General features: G+C 47.9%; 1 protein-coding gene and 1 long non-coding RNA gene across 2 annotated transcripts in view; one reads left to right on the plus strand and one right to left on the minus strand.

Annotated features, from left to right (window-relative positions):
• Positions 1–22739, minus strand: part of SRMS (src-related kinase lacking C-terminal regulatory tyrosine and N-terminal myristylation sites) — a 36358-nt gene that overhangs the window by 5284 nt on the left and 8335 nt on the right. The window contains exons 2-6 of the mRNA XM_035123695.3: positions 17408–17529; positions 12350–12516; positions 9594–9735; positions 7841–7996; positions 1883–2064 (exon numbers count right to left, since the gene is read on the minus strand). Coding sequence (XP_034979586.1) covers positions 1883–2064; positions 7841–7996; positions 9594–9735; positions 12350–12516; positions 17408–17529 — 769 coding nt within the window. The remainder of the gene's footprint in view (positions 1–1882; positions 2065–7840; positions 7997–9593; positions 9736–12349; positions 12517–17407; positions 17530–22739) is intronic.
• LOC148685177 (uncharacterized) lies at positions 5775–17414 on the plus strand. Its single transcript, XR_015951201.1, has 3 exons — positions 5775–6084; positions 11664–11798; positions 14007–17414. It is a non-coding gene; the product is annotated as an uncharacterized LOC148685177 (long non-coding RNA).

Consider the following 22739-nt stretch of genomic DNA (forward strand, 5'->3'; position numbering starts at 1 on the left):
CAAAGTCACTTTCCCCCAAACAACGGACTTTTTTTGCAATAAGAAAAGAGAAAGAGAAATTTGCTGGAAAGTGTGCGATAACACTTGCCAGCCGCCATATAGTCTAACCTCCCTGTAAACAAATCTGAATAAATAAACTGATGTTGTCTATCCTGCCTGCAAACTTTGCGCCGAGAAATCAGGGCAAATAAGAAGCTGGTTCTCTGGAAGTGACCTCAGAAGCTAAAGCTGTCGAATGATTAAAGGTCTGTTCTAGCAACTACTGTACATCTTATGTCCTTGGCCAAACATTTGATACCCAGGGACAGCTGTAAGCAGAATTTGAGCACGCATTTAAAGGAGCCGCTTCCACCTTCTTCCTTTCATGTTATGCCACCACAAATTTGCAAGTGTCAAAATGATTCCAGTTCCATGGCTAGAGTAGCTTCTGGGGTGAGGAAAATTGGATTGAGGCTGTGAGTTGGTGTTGGGGAATTAGGACCCCTTGCCTGTAGAAAGCAGGTTCAATCTAATTCCCCTTCCCATAGCTGATTTAGCAAAAAAGAAAAGAAAACTTAAGGCAATTCCATAATTCATCTCACACATCATAGAATCATAGAATCATAGAGTTGGAAGAGACCACAAGGGCCATCCAGTCCAACCCCCTGCCTCTCCAGAATGAGTGTGTGTGTATGCATGCAGATTCTGCAACATGCCATTGATGCAATAAAAGTTGTGGGTTTATACTGGCCCTACACTGCTGTTACAAGAATTAAAGGTCTCAAATATATAAATTAAATGTTCATAAATTTACAAGGCAAACACATACATAAGTATATAAACCACGTGTCTGAAATAGTACAGGAGAGCAATCCTGAAGCCATTTTGACTCTCCCAAATTGACCTCAAATGTTTCTCTGTAAGGAGGAAGGAAATGGGAAAGCCATTCCATTGTCTTTTGCTTACTCGTCTTAAGGGCGTATTTGTGTATGACTAGGGTGAGCCGGTGACCTGGATTCAGGAATTAAAGTATTTACCATCACACTGTTCTCGAGTGTTCTCGAGGCTCAGTGTTCTCGAGGCTACCAACATGAGTCTGACCAAACTGTGGGAGGCAGTGGAAGACAGGAGTGCCTGGCGTGCTCTGGTCCATGGGATCATGAAGAGTTGGACACAACTAAACGACTAAACAACCACAACAACAACCATCACAAAAGAATGGTCAGGCTGCCCAGGTAAAGCAATCACTGGCCATTGTCAGTGTAGACCGCCACCTTTCTGTTGTAGACCGCCTCCTTCTGTGATGTATGTATGATTTTTTTGGGGTGGTCTTGCGCTACAGGGCGGGCAATTTCAGAAGTCTATATAAGGGTTTGCGCGCCATTGTTCTGGGTTCCTTCTCTCCCCTGCCTGTGGTGAGTGAGGGTCCTGTTGTAACAGTTTAATAAAGATCAGGCTTACTAGCTGTTTTGCTTTTCAATGTTCTCTGGCCTCTGTTATTTTCTCCTACTGATAGGGAACCCACTTAAGGACTCTATACGGGCAATAAAAGTGGGACAATACCTCTTCCTGCCCCCGCCCCTGACCATTTGCGGTATGAAAAGTTGCAAAAAGCATATTGTGGGTTCTTTCATGTGTGCATGTGAAGCCCTTCAGTGAAAGGAGTTAGATAGGCGAGAGTAAGCCCAGGGCCGTCTTAAGCATATCTGGCGCCCTGGCGCCGTGGTGCGACGATCCCTCCGGCGCCCCCCCGCCCCGTTTCTCAGTGCGGCTGTCTGGCAGGAGGAGCAGCGCGGCGCCCCCCCCTGGTGGCCTGGCGCCCTGGCACCCTACGCCAGCCACCCAGACTGGCCGTAGGGCCGGCCCTGAGTAAGCCATGTCTCCAAGGCTTCCTTGAACAAACCTTGAGGAGCCTGGCAAGACCAAAGTCAGCAATTTTGCAAGCAAGATCCTCTCCCACCAGAATGTTTCTGGCTGCTAAGTCTCTATGGACAACGTGCTGTTCTTCCAAGTAGGTCATGCCATCGGCCACTTGGCAAGAGATGCTGAGAAAGTGGTGTGTGGTCAGTTCCTTCCCTGCTGCACCTACAAACAAACAAACAAACAAACAAACAAACAAACAAACAAACAAACGGAGTGAGTTAACCTCCACTAATTGCCAAAACTGGTTCAAACCTCACTTGCTCTTTTATACTTCCTAGTGCAAACAGGAAACAGGTGACATCCTCTTTGTTGTCCTGTAGACCTTGTCTTCAACTCATGCATATGAGCATAAAAAGAGTTGTGCTGGATGAGGGCAAAATCTCATCTAGTTCTGCACCTTTTTTTTTGTTCTTTTAAATAAATTTATTCATATTATATTATTGCAATCTGTTGCCAAAAGGAATGTGGAGAGGGGAGAAGGGATAATAAAATAATTCTATAGTGCCCATGCAGTGTTTTTTCCTAAAAAAAATGTTTAGGGCTACTCTCACTTTGACTCAAGAAAGTCACCATTTTATAGTTCAAATCAGGGAAAATAAATACAGTTAAAGGACAAAAGGACAAAGATTCACAAAATGTTTAGGGCATAGCTGCCAAGTTTTCCCTTTTCTCGTGAGGAAGCCTATTCAGCATAAGGGAAAATCCCTTTAAAAAAGGGATAACTTGGCAGCTATGGTTTAGGGGTATGCATACTCCTCCCCCCCCAAAAGCACTGGTGCCATGAATAATAAATTTAAAGGAAAAATATATTTACATTGTCATTCCAGAAATGTAAGAATAAGGCTCACTCCTCAATAAATTTGTTTTCTTGATTTTTATGTACTCTCCTGATATGCCCCCGCGGAGGACCTTAAGGTACACAAACAACAATATTCTGGAGATCCCGAGCCATAAGGTGGCTAAATTGGCCTCAACTAGGGCCAGGGCCTTTTCAGTATTGGCCCCAACTTGGTGGAACGCTCTTTCACAGGAGACCAGGGCCCTGAGGGATTTGTCATCTTTCCGCAGGGCCTGCAAGACAGAGCTGTTCCGCCTGGCCTTTGGGCTGGACTTAGTCTGACCCCTGTGTTTTCCTCCCTCATGGCTTGGATCTATGGACTACTTAAAATCAGGCTGCATTTTAAATTTTAATACTGTATTTTAATCTGTATTTTAATTAATTGTTTTCTTTTTATGTCTTACTGTAATTTTATTGGTGTTAGCCGCCCTGAGCCTGGTTTTGACTGGGGAGGGCGGGGTATAAATAAAATATTATTATTATTATTATTATTGTTATTATTATTATTATATGTAAGTTTTATCATTAAGATAGTTTGCCAGGTTTTCTGTAACCAATGAGTTATGGGTTATTGATTTCCATTTTTCTGCAATTCACTGTTTTGCGGATGTTAGCCCCATAGCAATGAGTTGTAAATCACTGTTAATGACTTCAGAATGATGAAAAAGAGAGTTATTTTAGGGTTTCTTGGGAGATCATAACCTGTACTTGTGTGCATAATGTTCAGTTCCTCTGTCCATGAAGGCATTATTTTTCATCATGTTTTCAGTGGCCCATGAGATGCCTATGGGAAAGCCTGCAAACAGGATCTGAGCGTAAGAACCCTCCCTCTGCTAATGATCCCATGCAAATAGCAGTCAGAGACATCTTGCCTCTGGCAGTGGGGGGAGAACCATGGTTGGCGACCGCTGGGAGCCCCTTCTTCCAAAAATTCATCTAATCTGCTTGGAAGCCTCTCTAGACTTCGGGGAAGCTCAAGCTCCAATGCTTTGGAGAATCAAATCCATTCTAGATAGAGTAAACTTTCTTAAAAGAATATTCCCAGGTTTCAGCAGGTGCACAATTAAATTAGGAGTTCACATCCTGATTTGTGGCTTAGTCAGTGCTCTGCCTCAGGCCTTTGTCTTACCATGTTGTCATATTTCAGGACACCCTGAAAGCTTTTTTTTTTTATTAAAAAAACACAAAAACACCAAGAAACTGTGATTTTTCGATTGTCTATTCTGCCTTTGAAATCCTGTTAATGTCTGGGAAAGTGTCCAGACGTATGGCAGCCAGGGGCATAGCAAGGGAGGGGCGATGGGGGCGGGGCGCCACGGGCTCCACTCTGGAGGGGGCAGCACCCCTCCCCACCTCCACCAACGACGGCCGCCGCTGCCGTGGCGCAATCGCCATCGCAGAGAGGCCCTGCTACGCAGCGGAGTGGAGCCAGCGGCAAACATCCCCAGTGCCTTAGGGGGATGCATCCCCCTACGGCACTGAGGTTTGCCGCCGGCTCTGCTGCATAGCATGCATGTGCAGAGCCGCTGCATACGGCGCATGCACCACGCGCTTCCTGCGCATGCGTCATGCATGGTGATGCCGTGCATGCATGCTGCGTGGGGCGGATGCCCCGCCCCCCGAGTGGATGCCCCTGGTGCCGCCCCGGGCCACGGAAAGTCTTCATCCGCCCCTGATGGCAGCAACCCTGCAGGGTATTAGGCATAGGTGAAATTTGCATTCCATGTTGTGTAAAACCTGCGGTTTCTCAGGGTATTGGCTTCTTTGCTACGTATTGAGACGAGTGGAGAAGGCCTTGATGCTGCAACCCTCAGAGGTCTGGTGTGCAGTGGTTTGTGATGGAGACTTCTCTGCGGTGGCCCCCAAACTGTGGAACTCCCTCCCCATTAAACTCCATCTGGTGCTGAGGCTTTGTAGCTTATTTATTGATTTAGTTCAACCAAATATAGTCTGGCCCACCACATGTTCTGAGGGATGGTGGACCGGCCCAAGGCTGAAAAAGGTTGCTGACCCCTGATTTAATCTGTCAGTTGCTTTATCTTGCCCAGGGCAACCCAATGCGACTTACAAGCAACCAACCAGACAGACAGACAGACAAAAGCCCATGTGGATACATTGAAGTCAAGAGAAAAAAAAAAGAAATACATTAAAAACATCCCGCCCGCTTCTAAAAGGCCCCAGATTAAAGTGCGAATTTGCAGTTCTCCTCCCCGTGAATGGTGCTATCAAAATGCATTGGTTTTATGTTTCCATTGTGGTTGTTTTGTGGTTTGTTGATTACTCATTATTTTGCAATTTCTATTTCAGTTTACATAACCTGACTTTAGGGCGAAGGGCGGGTTAGAAAGAGCCAGGAATAAAATAAATAAAAAAGACAATTGCGTGGACTCTGCACAGCCTTGAATTCTCCTGTCCCATTTGCTTGCCATAAAACAGTTTTCTGCCCCACGTGACTTTTTTTGCAGTTGCAAGCCGATGATCAGACTGTCAGCAGTCTGGCACTATGTGGAACCCAACTAAGCTTTTATTGGGAGTAGACACATTGAAATTAATGGACCTAATTATTAATTATTAATTAATTAATTATTAATTAATGGACCCACTTATTAATTTCAGTGGGTTTACTCTGAGTGGGACTAACATTGGCTAAAACCCCGCTGCGTGTAAAGCAGGGGTCAACAAACTTTTTCAGCAGGGGGCTAGTCCACTGTCCCTCAGACTTTGTGGGGGGCCGGACTAGATTTTTTGGGGGGAAATGAACGAATTCCTATGGCCCACAAATAACCCAGAGATGCATTTTGAATAAAATGACACATTCTACTCATGTAAAAACATGTTGATTCCTGGACCACTCCACGGGCCGGATTTAGAAGGTGATTGGGCCGGATCCAGCCCCCAAGCCTTAGCTTGCCTATCCATGGTGTAAAGGTTCATCCCCACTTCCACTTGCTCGACCGCTCCCCTGCTCCCCGGAGAAACCCACTCTTTACCGCTGAGTCGGATTTTCTGCGGATCGGGTGCTTCATTAAAAAACAACAGTGAAATAAGAAACGAATGCAATTTTAATTCCCAACCTCTGGATGACATCACGGTGCAATAAGGAAGTTCGTTATTAGACAAAGGTAGTGTTGGGGAGTCATTAGCAAAGAAGGGCAACTGCTCTCCCACACCAGTGGGGCTCCTAGACCTGTTCTCCTTGGGAGTTGTCCCTCCTTGGGTAACAAAGAAGAACTGAGAAGGAGGGCAAGTCGTTCACCGCAGATTGTCTTTTGTGAACGAACGCCCTGCTTGCAAGCTGTTCGACCGGCTTCCTGGGCCAAACATTTCTCAGCTGGGAGGGAAAGGTGAGAGAGAATATTTTGCACCACAGGGGTGTTCTTTTTGTTGTGGTTGCCACCTGGGTGCTGAAAGGGGAGGTACCCTTTCATAAGATCTGTACAGACAAATTGAAACATCCCGGTTGCCCAGGAGGGAGGAGATTTTGGGGGTGTTGTGCTCGTCCTAAGCATCAATTTTCTCTAGCGAACCCGTGAGTTATAAACGTTGTGCAACAAAGCGCAGGGAGCCAGCACTGGCTGCTTTTGAAAGGTGATGCATCGTGGGCCAGGAGAGAAAATAAAGGCCTGTGAATGTAATGCTTATACACACATGCGCATGGACATTCCAGAGAGCCAAACAGGCTTCCTCATTGCTGGGACATTTTATGCCGTGTGCAATCCTTCTGCTTAGATGTAGGTGGCAGCTACAATAAGGTCTCAAAGTGTGCTCACTTCATAATGCACCCATTGATTGATGTGGAACGTGGCGTGGGTTGTTGAAGCGCTGTGACCCACAATGGTGTGCATATGTGTTTCGCACCCACAAAACTCTCTTTAAAACTTCTTTTATTTTATGCATAGACTTCAGGGTCCTGATGCACACATCTTTTAAGGTATCTATCAGACAGGCTTCACTTTGTCAGGTTTCAGAAATCCCACAGCGTGACTAAAATGTGAATGATTCTAACAGAAAAGACAATGGAAATGGAAATAATAAAGTTTTATATGTGCATATATACTGGTACATAGGCAAGAATGCAACTTAAAACCAAGGGGCCAGATTTAACTAACCTGCCTCCAGCAGAAGTCAATATAAGGACTCCTGCTATTGCAAAATCAAAATGACAGAGAGAGAGAGAGAGTTTTTGAGCAATTTTAAATGAAATTCGCCAAAATCTACACTTCCAGCGATTTCTGCCTGGACACTTTTCGAGGCCCAAATACCAGTTATGTCTGGGGGATTTTAGATGTTTGGCAACCCTAACCCTCTCCCATATTCCCCTGTACCTATCTCACGCACCCCTGTCTCCGTTCTGCTGCAGTTTGCCTTTTGCCAAACCACTGTTTGTCTTGCTGTTCGCTGCAGCAAAACTTGTGTAATTTATGCAACAAATTACGTAACTTCTGCAGGCTATGCAAGCTATGTTGTCATGCTATTGTGTCCCGTTTGTTTCAGTGCAAAAGAAACACGTTGCAAATGGGGAAAGATGTAATTGGTTATGTACTGTTTGTGGCAACAATTGCGATATAGTTGTATTTCATAGCTGCCAAGTACCCCGTTTTCTCCGGGAAAACCCCGATTTTACTTACCTTTTCCCCCGTATCACTTCGTCTCCCGTTTTTCTCCGTTATTTTCTCCTGCCGGCGGCCATTTTCCCCCCTTCTGATTTGCCCTTCTATGGGCACCAAAAATGGCCGCCGCCGGCTTCAAAAGTCGCATCTACGCATGTCCGGAAGTGCACAGACGCGACTTCCTGACATGCGTACAAGAGACTTTCGAAGCCGGCGGCGGCCATTTTTGGTGCCCATAGAAGGGCAAAGCGACACCGGAAGTTACGTCGATGCAACCTCCGGTGTCACACGGCTGCCGGTCCCGGATTCTGCAGTCCGGGACTTGGAAGGTAAGTTGTATTTGCTGGATTAATTTTCATTCTGGACATGGGGCGAGTAAGTGAGTACCAGGAATTTCAGCTCTTGTTTCCATTTTTTTGCTGGGATTCTCTGACAACCCAGCACTGTGATGGGGCGTCAAGTTCAGGGCAGCTGCCGGAATGATACTCACTGTTGAGGTAGTTATGTAGGTTCCCCTTCCTCATCAGCTCGGTGACGATGTAGACAGGTTCTCCAACAGAACAGATGGCCAGGAGCTTGATGAGCCTCGTGTGCTTCAGAAATTTCAAGTTCTGGATCTCTTTGGCAAAGTCATCCCTCATGTCAGCTGTGGAAGAAAGACCCAAACGCTGCAGGGATGAAAGGTTTCTCAAAGGAAATTCTATGGGTGGGGTCCTCCAGGAAAGTAGCTTCAGGGCCGGTGCTAGGGTTTTTTGCGCCCTAGGTGAGATCACCTTCTGGCGCCCCCCCCGGCCAATCATATTTCAAACACAGGGCGCCGGCCCCCCAGGGGCGCCCCAGCGAGCTGGGGAGCCGCACAGCCCCGACGGCAGCCTCCCCCCTGCACACCACCAGATGGCCGGTGAGGCACAACCAGCCACCAAGCCCCACGGCTGTGCCGCCGCCCCCACCCTGCCCCGATTGGCGCACGCCCCCCTCCCCAACCCTCCTTAACCTGCCCCTACTGTGGGCGGCCGGGCACGGCAACGCCGCTGCTGCCGCCTCTGCCGCTCCCGGACGGGCCACGAGCCGCCCACCTCGCCTCCCATCCCGCGCGGGGAGTCCCGAGGGGCGGCCAGCGTGGGAGATAGGCAGCCTCAGAGGCGGAGAGGTGCGAAGGCGGCTTTGCCTGACAGGTCCCTTCCCCAGCCCCGGGTGGTGTGGTGCGGGTGGTGTGGCGTGACGTTCCCGGCCTCCGCCAGGGTCTGTTGCAGCCCAGAGCTTCCGGGCGCCACGGCAGGCGCTCTCCTGCCTGCCAGGCAGCCCCGGTGGCACATTGTCGCGCTCTTGCTCGCCGTGCTGGCAGAGATGGAAGGCACTGCCGGAGCCCTCGCTCTCCCTTCTGGGCACGGCGGGCGGGGGGTGGGGGGCAGGCTGGCCAGCGCCCCCTCCATTTTGGCGCCCTAGGCAACTGCCTAGTTCGCCTTAATGGACGTGCCGGCCCTGAGTAGCTTACCCCTCACAGAGCTACAATTCCCAGCATGCTTCACAAACTTCCGTTCTTGGGAATCTTTGGGGGGTTGTGTGCTTTACATATGGTGTGTCACAGGGCCAGATTTAGGTTTGATGAGGCCCTAAGCTACTGAAGGTAATGGGGTCCTTTATATGTCTACCTGTCCTTTGCCAACAACAAATTGTCACTGTTTTTGTGTTGAATTTATGCTATATGGTAATTTATGGACCTAATAGGTATCTCAAGCCATTTGCCCATGTTGCCACACAACTTGTCCATGCAGAATGCAGGCACCCTATATATATAAATGAGCAAACCAGGGATATTTTAGGGAGCAGGCTAGCAGGCGGAGTCTATTACTTATATCATAGGAGCCTACACAACACAAAACACTGTTGCTGTATGGAGGTTTTATTTTATTTGTTTTTTTATCTTATATTTTGGAAATGTACACCCAGTTTATTTCCCTTAAAATTTTTTTTGGGGCCCCCAAGAGAGTGGGGCCCTAAGCTATAGTTTATCTAGCTTATTATACGTAAATCCGGCACTGGTGTGTCCACAGCCTATGTTGGACTCCCATTCCCATGAGTCCCAGCCATCGTGAGCAATGGCCAGAGATGATGGGATGTCCCCAGCCGTCCCTGACGATGCTGAGGGTTGAGCCAGGGACGTTCTGCTGTACCCCTGAGCTACAGCCCTTTCCCTGAAAAATGGATTCCACAACCAACGGCATGTTCTGCACCCCACAAACCTTGCTTCATGATTTTGATGGCCACCGGCACTGTGTTCTTCCACGTTCCTTCCCACACCTCTCCGAAGCATCCTTCGCCCATCTTCCTCCAGAGCTGGAACTCCGACCGGGGACGTTCCCATTGGTCCGTCTCAGTAGGCCTCTGAAAAAGGGCAGGAACATGGGAAAGGGGGCGGGAATACTGACACTGTAAACCTGGTGAGCTCTCCATCAGAGTTTTTTAAAACATAGGTAGGATGGCCATCTGTTAGGGATTCATTAGCTGTGATGCCTCCCTACATTGAATGGGACGCGGGTGGTGCTGTGGGTTAAATCACAGAGTCTAGGGCTTGCCGATCTGAAGGTCAGTGGTTCGAATCTCCGCGATGGTGTGAGCTCCCATTGCTCGGTCCCAGCTCCTGCTAACCTAGCAGTTTGAAAGCACGTCAAAGTGCAAGTAGATAAATAGGTACCGCTCCAGTGGGAAGGTAAATGGCGTTTCCGTGCGCTGCTCTGGTTCGCCAGAAGTGGCTTAGTCATGCTGGCGACATGACCCGGAAGCTGTACGCCGGCTCCCTCGGCCAGTAAAGCGAGTTGAGCACCGCAACCCCAGAGTCGTCCACAACTGGACCTAATGGTCAGGGTTCCTGTTACCCTTTACCTCCCTACATTGAAGGAATGGCCTGTGGGTCCCAACTCTATGATTCTGTGGATAAGGTGATTGACCGGTCACACTCCACAGGAAATGGTTACTTCTTGAGCCACATAATAAAGAATGCAGATTTGGAACTTGGAATTGTACGTGGGGAATTGCATCCTCACTTTCTACCATGAAAATCCAAAATGCAGTCCATTCAGTAGCCATTTTGCATGCGTCCAGTTGATGCATGACCCCTGACACATGGGTCGTTTTGGATCTGGAAGAGGGCAGAATGGGGACGGAATGGGGGGGGGGGTTGGGACAGGGCGTAACTGGGCGGAGCAGGCTTATGTGTGCTCCACCGATGCATGCAGGGTCAAGAATAAAAACCCCATGGAAAATGGTCTCCGCCAGTACAAGAAGGCGGACTCTGATATAGGCAGAGTTAGATTATCTCAGGTCCACTGATTTCAATAGACTTGGGTCAGGGGTCAACAATGGTTTTAGGTCCAAGGGCACCAAGAGTGTCACCCCCTCACTTCTCTCTCCCTCCAGTGGATCAGTCCCGCTGAGAGGCGGGCAGAAAGGAAGCATGCCAACACACTCCGTGTTCTTCCAGAGGATATGAGTAAATGTCTGATCCATTACAATTAATATGAGCCTTGAAAAGAACATACAGCTGAAGGAGGAAGTGGGGGAAGAGTATCATTCTTGCAAATTCCTCCTTCAGCTCTATGTACTTTTCAAGGGAGAAGAAGGTAACCAGCCTCAGGATCAGGGTGGACGGGGGCATTGAAAGGAGGGCTCAGGTGTTTCACAAGCACCACGGGAATAACTTAAGGGTGCCATTGTGCCCACGGGCACCATGTTGGAGACCCTGGATTAAGTATTTCTAACTCTGCACAAGATCAGGCTGTTGTTTGGTTTGAAGGGCTTGGTTCTGGTTAGCATCACAACTCCTGGGAAAGAAATGGAACTGTAAACAGGGAACTGATAGAACGAAATTTTGAAAAGAAAATCTGGATGACAAGAACTAAATACAAAAAAACAAACAAACAAAACCAGACAGACAGACAAACCCAACCCTGTTATTTTGTGTTGCTTGATCAGAGGTAGGGAAGGATGGTGGGAGGTATGAATTAAGGAGGCAGACTGAGGTTTCTAGGTGGGGCCTGGCTTGAGGCCAGGAAAATTTGGCAAGTGTGTTCATGTGACTAGGAGGTGTGGAATCTATAGCAAGGAAACTGGGTAGGTAAATGGGAAGGCAGGCAGGGTGCCAATCCTCTTTTTTAGCCTGATCTTTCAGCCCCTCCCAGGAAACTTCAGAAGTTCCTAACTGGGTGATGTTTCTAAGACGGCAAAATCTGGAGGAGGATCTCATCTTATACAGGGGGAAAGGTACTACAAGGGTGACATTTCTCATTGATGAATTGTAATTTTGCGTCAATTAGAAATCCCTCCTGCGATGTACAGTGGTACCTCTGGTTGCGAACGGGATCCGTTCCGGAAGTAACCCATTCTGGGACTTCCGGATTCAGCATGTCCGTATCCTGAAAAGACACATCCTGAAGTGGACATAGCATGAGGTATGACTGTAATCTGAACTTAATAATGACATTAATAAATTTTGAAACTATGTGTGTATGCATGAAACCCACAAGCGTCAAAATTCAGACTTCCACTTCCAATATGGCTATGGAGTCTCGACGTTTGGCTACAGACGTCAGTCACAGAAAAATGTGCATTTGGTTACGGGTGTCAGTGTTCCTATCCCCAAATCAGAAGTTCCCCAAATTTCAAAGATGTGGCATGTGAATTTGCAATTGTGTAGGCTGAACCACGAATAAAAATGAATAGGTGGAGGGAGGGACAATCAGATGAAATGGAGAGAGTCGTGTTTGGTTTCCAAAGTGTGCAGACATAGAGCAGCCCCATTCTAACCAGCTGCCAGAGCTGATGGGAGTTCCAGTCAAAAACATCTGGAGAGCACCAGCTCAGGGAAGACTTAGGTGGAGATACTGAATAGATAGAGGAGGACAAAAGTAATACAGTACAGAAGACAAGTGGAAGACAGAAGTAATGCATAAGATCAGAAGGAAATGAGTGATGATACAGGAAAACATACCCCTATACTAACCTTTTGGATGCAGGGATGAAGCAAGGGACTATGTATGACCTTCCAGTTGGCTGTGTAGTAGGCAAGGAGCTGCTCCAGATTTGGAAACATGTGTCCCTTTTCCAAGTAAAAACTTCCTCCAGGCTCTCTGTAGATTCTGAAATGTCGCACTTTGGTATGGTTCCGAACTGAAAGTTGAAGGGAAGGAGAAGACGACACAACGCGTGATTGCTCTGCCCCCAGAAATATGTCTTGAGCTAGCCCTAGTTTCTAAGCATGGGTTCCCCCTCTTGGAGAGACCCCAAAATCCAGATTTTGGCCTCCTGTGTGATGATTCGAAAATGGGGTTGGACAAGTGGGAAGAAAAGGGATGGGAACTGTCCTTGCTATCCACAACATTTCTGGAAGGAAACCCAAAGACCGTCGTTGGCATGCTTCCAAGGTGGGCTCCAAATCTGATGGTGGAAATGGACTAGCCAAGCTTCTAGAGTTGGTCTGAAGACTTTTGCTAGTGCGCCGTCACCGCTTAGCCTGCGGCCGTCTCATCCTTTGCACCAAATGACTTGTGTGGGAAGGACACCATTGTTTGTTTCACAATTTAGTATAATTACATGTGAGAGAGGGAATGTTTGTATGTGTGGTGTTGTAATTAGCATTTGTAGATCCTAGAAGATACTCCGTGCAAGAAACTTTCGGGAGTGAGCTCATCCTCATCTGTATGAGGACAGCTTTGCGAATGGCTCAATATTAAAAAGCCACTTGTGGGGTTTTTTTTTGGGGGGGGGAGGGAGGCCTGTAAGCTGGTTACATACCATAATACTGTCATGGAGGGCTGTTTTTTGGTCGGAACTCAATGGAACCCAGTTCCCCGCACCTCTCAGGTGAGTACCATTGCCGTTATAAGAGAACAAGGGAGGTGTTCATGGTGAGTTCCGACACTCCCCCCCCCCCGAAAAATAGCACAGCTGATACAAGCTTGTGGGGTGCCTGAACTCCCTGCCTAATTCCTGAGGAATTTGGATGCAGAGGTTTTATTTCCCTTTTCCCTTTCCTGTACCTGCAAGGCCAAATTTTATTATTTTTATTTTTAATACAAGTGTTTTGTGCAAAAACAGTTTTGCACAAAGCAGCTTTTTTTAAAAAAATGTTTTTCTTATTTATTAAATTTCTATACCACCTCAGGGAGATTCACAACACAAAAATACAGTATAAAAACACAAAATACATAATAAAAATAAGAAGAAACCGATAATCCCCTCTCCCACAGCACATTGAAAAGGGCTTCGGCACACTGCATCCATCCCTTTGGGACAATGGAAACAAAAAGGCTTGGCTGTGCTTTGGTGTGATAGATGGCACCCAGCAAAATGCATTCACACATGCCATTTTATGTTGGAGCATCAAAAAGGCATCACCCAAGACGCTGGGCATGCTCAGTGGCCACGGAATGTTGGAGCCTGATTAGTTCTTGGAGGGTTGCTATTTCCAGAAACTTTAACACACCTATAATTAACCAAGCTGGATACATGCACTGAAAACGCTGTTGATAAACATCCAAACAGCAAGCTGGTTGCCTATATCTTTGAATGTTGAGGCCAGTACCGGAGGTCCAATGGCAACTCACTTCCCCCCCCCCAATTTATGTAGAATTTTAAAGTTATTGTTTCTTATTTTACAGGTGCAGACTCTTTCGCTTCTGCAGATCGATTTCCTTCCCTTGAAAGAGAAGCTTAAAGCGCTTGAGACTCACCTCCACCCTCTTCCCCCACCCCCACCGACTGTGAGAATAGGTACTCAAAACACACCAGTTTCCTGACCCTTCCCTGCCACTCCTTGGTACAGTAAGCCTGATAGTTTCTCTTGCCTCTGCAAAGCGGTGGCCCAATCTGCCGCCCCATATTTGCTGGGAACAACCTCAAGAGCAATTGCGAAAGGCTTCTTTTCTGTCCTTTCACACACACATACGAAAGGGCAGCGGTGATCTTGCATCAGGGATATTGTTCCCAGGGGCCTCCGCTCACCAAGGCGAGTGCCTACATTCAAGCACAACTCCCTTATGTGCTGGGCGATACCTGCTTTTCAATATTGTGATACAGGTAAAGGTAAAAGGCAAAGGACCCCTGGACGGTTGAGTCCAGACAAGGGCGACTATGGGGTTGCTCACACCATCATGGGGATTTGAACCACCGACCTTCTGATTGGCAAGCCCAAGAGGCTCAGTGGTTTAGACCACAGTGCCACCCGCGTCTCCATTTGTGATATATCACCAGCTAAACATCACAATATACCATAATGTCTGAAGTAAGGATGGAACGATGCAGTCATTGGCTGGCTTCCATACCTGCCAAGTTGCTGTCGGAGAAATAAGGGACCGGGCGGAAGTAGCAGACCGGAAGTAGCGCTGCCGCCATTTTGGAAATGGGTGGAGCATGCTCAGAAGTGATTTTTGATGCTGCTTTGCCCAGTTCCAAAATGGCCGCCGCGCCAGAAGTCGCACTGCAGCCATTTTGGAACTGGGCAGAGCAGCATCAAAAGTCGCTTCTGAGCATGCTCCGCCCAGTTCCAAAATGGCCGCTGCGCCAGAATAAACCGGGGAAAAACAAAAAAATACGTTTTTCCAGCTAGGAACAGCTGGAAAAACGGAGATTTCCCGGGGAATACGGGAGACTTGGCAGCTATGCTGGCTTCACGGTTTTCCCCACATCGTGATTTTTGCACAGCGCACATGCACATCATGAGCCACCATATATTGCCAGGTCAAAAATTATGGAACTGATATCCCCATATTGTTATGAGATTTTTAAGGTCTCATATATAGAATCAATATTCATCAACGCACAGATATCTAAACATATGAACCATGTGTCTGAAATAGTATGGGAGAGCAACCCTGGAGCCATTTTGACTCTCCCAATGACCTCAGATATTCCTCTGCAGTAAGGGAGGCAAGTGGGGAAAGCCTTCCAATTGTCCTTTTGCTTGCGAATCTCGTGTCTTAAGGGCATATTTGTGTATGAATAGGGTGAGCCTGTAACCTGGATTCAAGGATTCAAGTATTAACCATCACAAAAGAATAGCCAGACTGCCCAGGTAACCAGTGACCATTATCAGGTATCCTGGCAGACAGGATTTCTGCTGTAGACCGCCTCCTTCTGTGATGTATGCATGATGTTTCGGGGGAGTGGTCTTGGGCTACAGGGTGGGCAATTTCAAAAGTCTATACTGTATACGGACTTGCGCACCATTGTTCAGAGTTCTCGCCTCCCTCCTGTGTGCGGGGAGTGGGGACCCTATTACAACAGTTTATTTCCTTTAATAAAGATCAGGCTTACTAGCCGCTTTGCTTCTCAATATACTCTGACTGGCCTCTGTTATTTTCTCCTACCGATAGGGAACCTTAGAAGGACTCTATATGTGATTCGGAATACCCCATAAGGGAAAAGGAGCAGTCCCCCCCCCCTTATAACAATATGGACTTCAAACCGGTTTGCGACAATATATTGAGATGTTGCCCAGTCCAGAGGGATGCCACATTGATGTGCAAACAGGAACAATGCTGTGTGAGAAAGTACTGGCACATGGGCCCCTTAAAACAGTGAGTCATGTGGAGCTCTGCAGGAATAAAGTCTGTGTAGAAGCACTTGCTCACCTGCCTTCCCATCGCTAAGCATACCTAAGAGGTACCAGGAGAAAAGTACAGCAACAGGAGCATTGGACAGGCTCCACTGCCTTGCCCACCTCATGCCTATCATGCTAACGCAGGGGTCAGCAAACTTTTTCAGCAGGGGGCCGGTCCACTGTTGCTCAGACCTTTTGGGGGGCCGGACTATATTTCGGAAAAAAATATTAACGAATTCCTATGCCCCACATATAACCCAGAGACGCATTTTAAATAAAAGGACACATTCTACTCATGTAAAAACACCAGACAGGCCCCACAAATAACCCAGAGATGCTTTTAAATAAAAGGACACATTCTACTCATGTAAAAACATGCTGATTCCCGGGCCTTCCGAGGGCCGGATTTCAAAGGCGATTGGGCCGCATCCGGCCCCCGTGCTAACGCTTGGTGCCGGGAAGGCAGGAGAGCAATGCCTGCCCCCGTGTTTGGTTCCACCAATAGCCGCTGGTTGTATCCTGAAACCTGATGGGCAGGTATGCTGAAGACTCACCTCTTTCTCCTGCCCGTTGGCACCTGAGATATACGGTATTTATATACACTTCAGGACACACCCCATTTGTCTGATTGTAAATTGTTTTAACTGATAGCGGTCAAGTAGGAGGTTTCCGCACGTGCTGTAGAGGGAAGAGACGGGCAGATGGGGCTCATCAACCTGGGAAGGTGGCCCATCTAGGAGAAAGAAAACTCTGGTCCTAAACCTCCACTGGCTTGCAGCGGTACTCATTTGTGTGTAAGGTTTCGGGAGAAAACCCCATGGAAAATCTGTCCCTGTTTCCTTGCGGGACATCTTGGGTAGAAGAAAACCCTACACAAAGGAGTGGAGTCCCTAAGATGGTTGGATAGCATCTTGTGTATCCAGCAACTCCTGCAGCCAAGCTAGTGCCAAACGTCTTGCTCTGCTTTCCTTTGGACCACATCAGTGAGCCCAAGAGGGGAGTCTTGTTGTCTGGGCAGCCCAGGATCTCCACACACATTGCCCAGGCAGTGCGCCCCTTAGAGAATGCATACTCCATTGTCTCTTGAGACAGATGGGTGCCAAAAGCAACAACCCTGAGATCTTACGGTGAAGAATGCATAAATAATCCAATAAATAAAAATTATAATTAATAATTGCTTTGCAGCCTGTGAATTTTTATTATTTTTTAAACCCACCAGCCTTGAGCTTCAACTGTGGCAAAGGAGGACAATATGGATAGGAAAAAATAGTGAGGTCAATCTATGCCATACAGATTCTGACCCAGTTTTTCGTATCCAAGGAACCATGGGATATGCAATTTGAGGAAGGTATGGAGAATTCTTCCATCACAGAACCGCATCGAACACACTCCCTTAGGGCAGGTATGGGCAGTTCAGCTGGCTCAAAGCACCCATGAAGGCATAAGGAGAGATGTGGTTACCTGATAGAGAGTATTCCCCTCTGTTACTCTCACTATCCCGGATGAGGAAGGAGCCATGGCGATTCGGAGGCGAGAGGAGGAGATGGTTGGCATTGGTTCTGCTTATACCACTTATGTACCAGCTGGAAAAGAAAGGGACATATATATCTTTTTCTTGCTTCCTTCCTTCCTTCCTCCCTCCCTCGATACACTTTTAGCCTGGCGCTCATCGTAATCGATGATTATCACCGCCAATTTATACATTGCAGGGGGGGTGGACTAAATGATCCTCGGGGCCCTTCCAACTCTGTGGTTCTATGAATTGATTTCCATGGAATCATTTCAAGGCAATGAATGTACAACAAAACACCAAAGAACGGTTGAAAACAATTAAGAACAGCACCCCACCCTAAACAAAACTAAAGTCTTCCAAAGCAGACACACACCATGGCAAAGACCCCATTTATCCAGCTGGGAGAGCCATTTTGACCCCATAGGGGTGTGGGACATTATACAATCAAATCAACAATTGTTGTTGTTGTTGGTTGTACCCCGCCCATCTGACTGGGTTGCTCAGCTATGGTAGGCACATGAAGGGACTGAGGCTCCCAGAGCCTTCTTGTAAAATTTTCTAGAGGAAACTCTGTGAGATCACTTCTTTTGTCCCTTGGCAGGAAGCTATAACTCTAAACAACAACAACAACAACAACAACAACAACAACAACAACAACAACAACAATATATTTATACCCCGTCCATCTGGCTGGGTTTCCCCAGCCACTCTGGTCAACTTCCAACAGAACATTAAAATACAACAATCTATTAAACATTAAAAGCTTCCCTAAACAGGGCTGCCTTCAGATGTCTTCTAAAAGTCTGGTAGTTGTTTTTCTCTTTGACATCTGGTGGGAGGGCGTTCCACAGGGTGGATGCCACTACCAAAAAGGCCCTCTGCCTGGTTCCCTGTAACTTGGCTTCTTGCAGCGAGGGAACCACCAGAAAGCCCTTGGCACTGGACCTCAGTGTCCGGGCAGAGCGATGGGGGTGGAGACGCTCCTTCAGGTATATAGGACCGAGGCCGTTTAGGGCTTTAAAGGTCAGCACCAACAGTTTGAATTGTGCTCGGAAACGTACTGAGAGCCAATGTAGGTCTCTGCGGCTGCTCCCAGTCACCAGTCTAGCTGCCGCATTCTGGATTAGTTGTAGTTTCTGGGTAGCCCCACATAGAGCTCATTGCATACTTCCTGCCTGCCTGGGCACCCTCTTCTTTCTTCACTGTGCAGCTCAGAAACCTTAAATGAACTTACATTTTAGACTTTTGTAGCTTATCTAAACCTGCCTTCATTTTGCTACTGTAATCGCTACTTAGAGACCTAGAGTATGTAAGTAAATGCTACTTTAATTTCTTCACAAAACAATGTGTGTGTGATTGTTGTTTTTAAGGGGGAGAAAAGGGGGCAATGCCAGGAAAATCTAGTCTGCCTTAAAGCATCCTAGAAAATTGTTTCTGGAAGGTTAAATCAATCTTGTCTTAGCCTCCAAGTTTAAGCTGCAAAGGATAGCACTCTGCTGCGCTCACTAACATGAGCAAGGCAGGATAATAACTAAACAATATATCCTCTTCTGGTGTCTAAATCCATTCCTACAAGTGGGGAATCATAAGAGCACAAGAACATAGGAAGAAGAGCCTTGCAGCTGGATCAAGGCAAAGGCCTATCTTAGCCCAGCATCCTGTTCTCACAGTGACCAACCGGATCCCTGTGGGAAGCCTAAAAACAGGACCTGATCGCAACAGCAGTCCCTCCACTTGTGGATCCCAGCATTCAGAGGCACACAGTCTTTAACTCACATGTCAGAACCCTTGAATTACATGAAATTTAGCTAAAAAGAATCAAAATTACCAATCACCCAAACAATAAAAGCAACTAAAGATGCAACATTGGGACCACGAAAACAAGCTCCACTTCCAGGGCAGACCACTCACTCTCAACCAATTTGCTTGCACTGCCAGCTCCACCATTAAACAGAATGGGGCAATTGTCTCAGGGTAGCAGATGCTTGGGCAGTGAGCTCCTCAGCCATTTTCCTCTGTTGGGAAACAGAGCTATGTTTGCCGCTGGCTTGCCATATTTCTCCTAAACCAGGCATCCCCAAACTTCAGCCCTCCAGATGTTTTGGACTACAATTCCCATCATCCCTGACCACTGGTTCTGTTAGCTAGGGATCATGGGAGCTGTAGGCCAAAACATCTGGAGGGCCGCAGTTTGGGGATGCCTGTCCTAAACTAGCCCCAGGGGCTAGCTCAGTGGCAGATAATTTTCATTGTATGCCAGGGCCGTCTCTAGGCCTGGGCTGGGTGGCCCAATGCGCCAGGGCGCCTGGCCACAAGGGGCGCCGCCGCGCCGCCAGACAGCTGAAGTTTGCGCCGCTGCGCCAGACAGCTGATGAGAAGGGCGTTCCTCCCTGATGAGAAGGGCGTTCCTCCCTTCCGGAGGGAAGGGATTGTGTGTGGGGCCTGCCTCCACCGAGACCGCCGCCGCCACTGTGCAGGTGCCGGGGAAACCTGGTGGACCGGCCGGGGAGCTTCCGCCCCCCCCCCGGCAATCGCACCAGGCCGGAGCCGAGGGTGCCCAGCCATCGACTGGATGGAGCTCCGAGGCCTAGGGCAGCCCGGCCCGCGGAGCACTGGTGCTCCGGAGGGGAAGAGGGAGAGCCCTGGCCTCGTGGCCACTACCACTGCCATTATTATTATTACTATTATTTTTACTTTCATTTATTTTTAAAAAATAAATGTTGAGTTCAGGCTGGAGGGAAACGGGGTTTTTTTGGGGGGGGGGGCCAAAGGGATTTTTGCACCACGGCGCTGGATACCCTTAAGGCGGCCCTGTTGTATGCAGAAGGTTCCAACTTCATTTTTTCCAGTTAAGGCTGGGAGAGGCCTCTCTCTGAAAACTTAAGACAGTCACTGGCAGTCTGTGCAGAGATCAGGGCTGGTGAGCAGAGAGCCCAGTCCTGTTGGGGGCTGCTTCATAGCAGTATAAGTAGACCCCTCCCTCCGTGCACCCTGCAGGCCAACTTTGACCTGCCTCTCCATCCATCACCTGCAAGATGATTGACAGGGGGGTTGCCTCCATCCACCTATCAAAATTAGCCCATGGGGTGGGGAGGCAAAATAAAGATCTGATCAAAAAGGCTCCTTGCCCAGTTTGTCAACAGTACTGAGCAAAATGAACCAAAGCTCCGATTCCGTATAAAGCAGAATTAAAGCTTATTGTGAGTTTTTGATCCTGCTTTAGTTAACTGCAGCATGAAAGGCTTGGAAGCAGCCCTCACTAGGGAGTAAATAGAAGGGTTTTTGTTTGATCAAGAGACTTCAAAGTGTTTTGGGGATATAATATAGCTATTTATTTACATGGTGGCCTTTTTTTAAAACAGCTGTTTGCGATGCTGTAAAGCAGGGGTCAGCAACCTTTTTCAGCTGTGGGCCAGTCCACTGTCCCTCAGACCATGTGGTGGGCCGGACTATGTTTTTTGGGGGGGAAATGAACGAATTCCTATGCCCCACAAATAGCCCAGAGATGCATTTTAAATAAAAACACACATTCTACTCATGTAAAAATATGATTGAGAAGGCGATTGGGCCGCATCTGGCCCATGGGCCTTAGGTTGCCTACCCTTGCTGTAAAGCAACCTTCCTCACTCTGAGTTTTCTTATCACTACGTAGAACACAAAAGCATCCAGAAAAAAGAGCCAGGGAGTTGAAGGCTAGAGGTCTTGCCAGCCCTGAGAAGATCTGGTTTGGAGGGGCAGGGTGCTCAGTCCTGACCAACTGGCCGCAAACTCAGAGATCAATTCCTGAAAAACAGTTCAAGAAACTCGACAGGGGGAAAAAAAGGCTGACACTCATAAAGGGTGTGTGTCAAAATAGGTGTTTTCTTTTGTTTGCAAGTTCACCCTGGCTGGCTCTACCTCAGGCAGAAAGAGGTGTCTGCCTCAGACTGCTGATTTGAGGTTTCAGAAAAGGACAGTATATTGCTAGTTATTTCTCGTTGTCTTTCATCTGCAAGGGAATTGGGTGAGGTGTTTGTGTATTTCTCATACCTCCTCTGCGTCTGTTGGCCAACTTGACTACCCTTGGGTGCTGAGCATCATGAATGGTGGGATAGCTGGGTGGGTACCCTTTCGTTGTTTGGCTTCAGGCAGAAAATGTGCGTGCAATGTGCTTTAAAGACATAGCGCGTGAACACTTGGGGGCCAGCTTACTTGAAATTGTCTTTGCTTGTTACTATGCTGCGTATTTTTGTGTTTTTATATTGCAAACCGTCTCGCGACTGTTGGGTCAAGGGCGCCATAGAAATTTAATAAATAATCATTGTTTTGGCATCTGTCTGTCTCCAGAAACAATGGAGGGCGCCTCCGGGGGTGAAGTCAAACCGCTGGAGAATCGCGGCGCCTGCTGTGGCTGCAGAAGCCAGTAACCCCTAAGAGCTGCCTCTCATGTTGTTTTTGCTGCATTAGCAGCACTGAAGTGAGCTCACCAGGGTGCAAGCCTGGGCAATGTGTATGGAGGTCCTGGGCTCACCGGTGTGCATAAAATGATTAATAAAAAATAAGCCAGTCTCTCACGCTGACCGACGAACAACGATCCACCCGCGGACAAACCACTTCCTCATCTTGTGGGTTTGCAAACATGCGCACAATGTCCAAGCACAGGACAGGTCAAACGACACCCTCGCACACCATTAGCAAATGAAGCGGCGTACCTTCCAACATTCCTCAAATGAAAATCGGGGCATTCCTCACTCCTCACCAAGTGACTGACCTTGACCCCCCATTTTTGTGTCTCCTCTGGCAGAGCATTTCCTATCAGAAGAAGGGCAGCAAATGCCCAAAGCATTTTTTCTTTAAAAAATTAAGACTCATTGCTCTCCGCTCTGCTCCCCCTTTCTTCCCACCCAGGGGCCGCTGCCCTCTGCCTGCCCCTCGAAACCAGCACATTCTCCTCCTTGCCTGCTCTCCAGCAGCTGCTACGAGAGTAGCCCTGGAGAGCTCCTGGAGAGGCGGCGAAATGCTCCTTTGCAGCTGCCAATGCTGCTCAGGGCTAGCTCCAGCTCATCCTTCTCCCCGAGCTCCATAGCATTTGCGCTGGCAGGGGAAATAGGGACATTCCAGGATCAAATCAGAAGCTGGGATGGCTTTTGCAATTCCAGGACTGTCCCTGGAAAACAGGGGCCCTTGGAGGGTATGAAACCGGCATGCCCGAACCACATCACTCATGACAAACCACTGTACTGGTGGCTCTGAGTGGGTTTTGATTTAATATGGAAATGTGATTATTTAGCATATTTTTTG

This window comes from Zootoca vivipara, chromosome 7, assembly GCF_965207765.1.
Source record: "Zootoca vivipara chromosome 7, rZooViv2.hap1.1, whole genome shotgun sequence".
Taxonomy (NCBI): domain Eukaryota; kingdom Metazoa; phylum Chordata; class Lepidosauria; order Squamata; family Lacertidae; genus Zootoca; species Zootoca vivipara.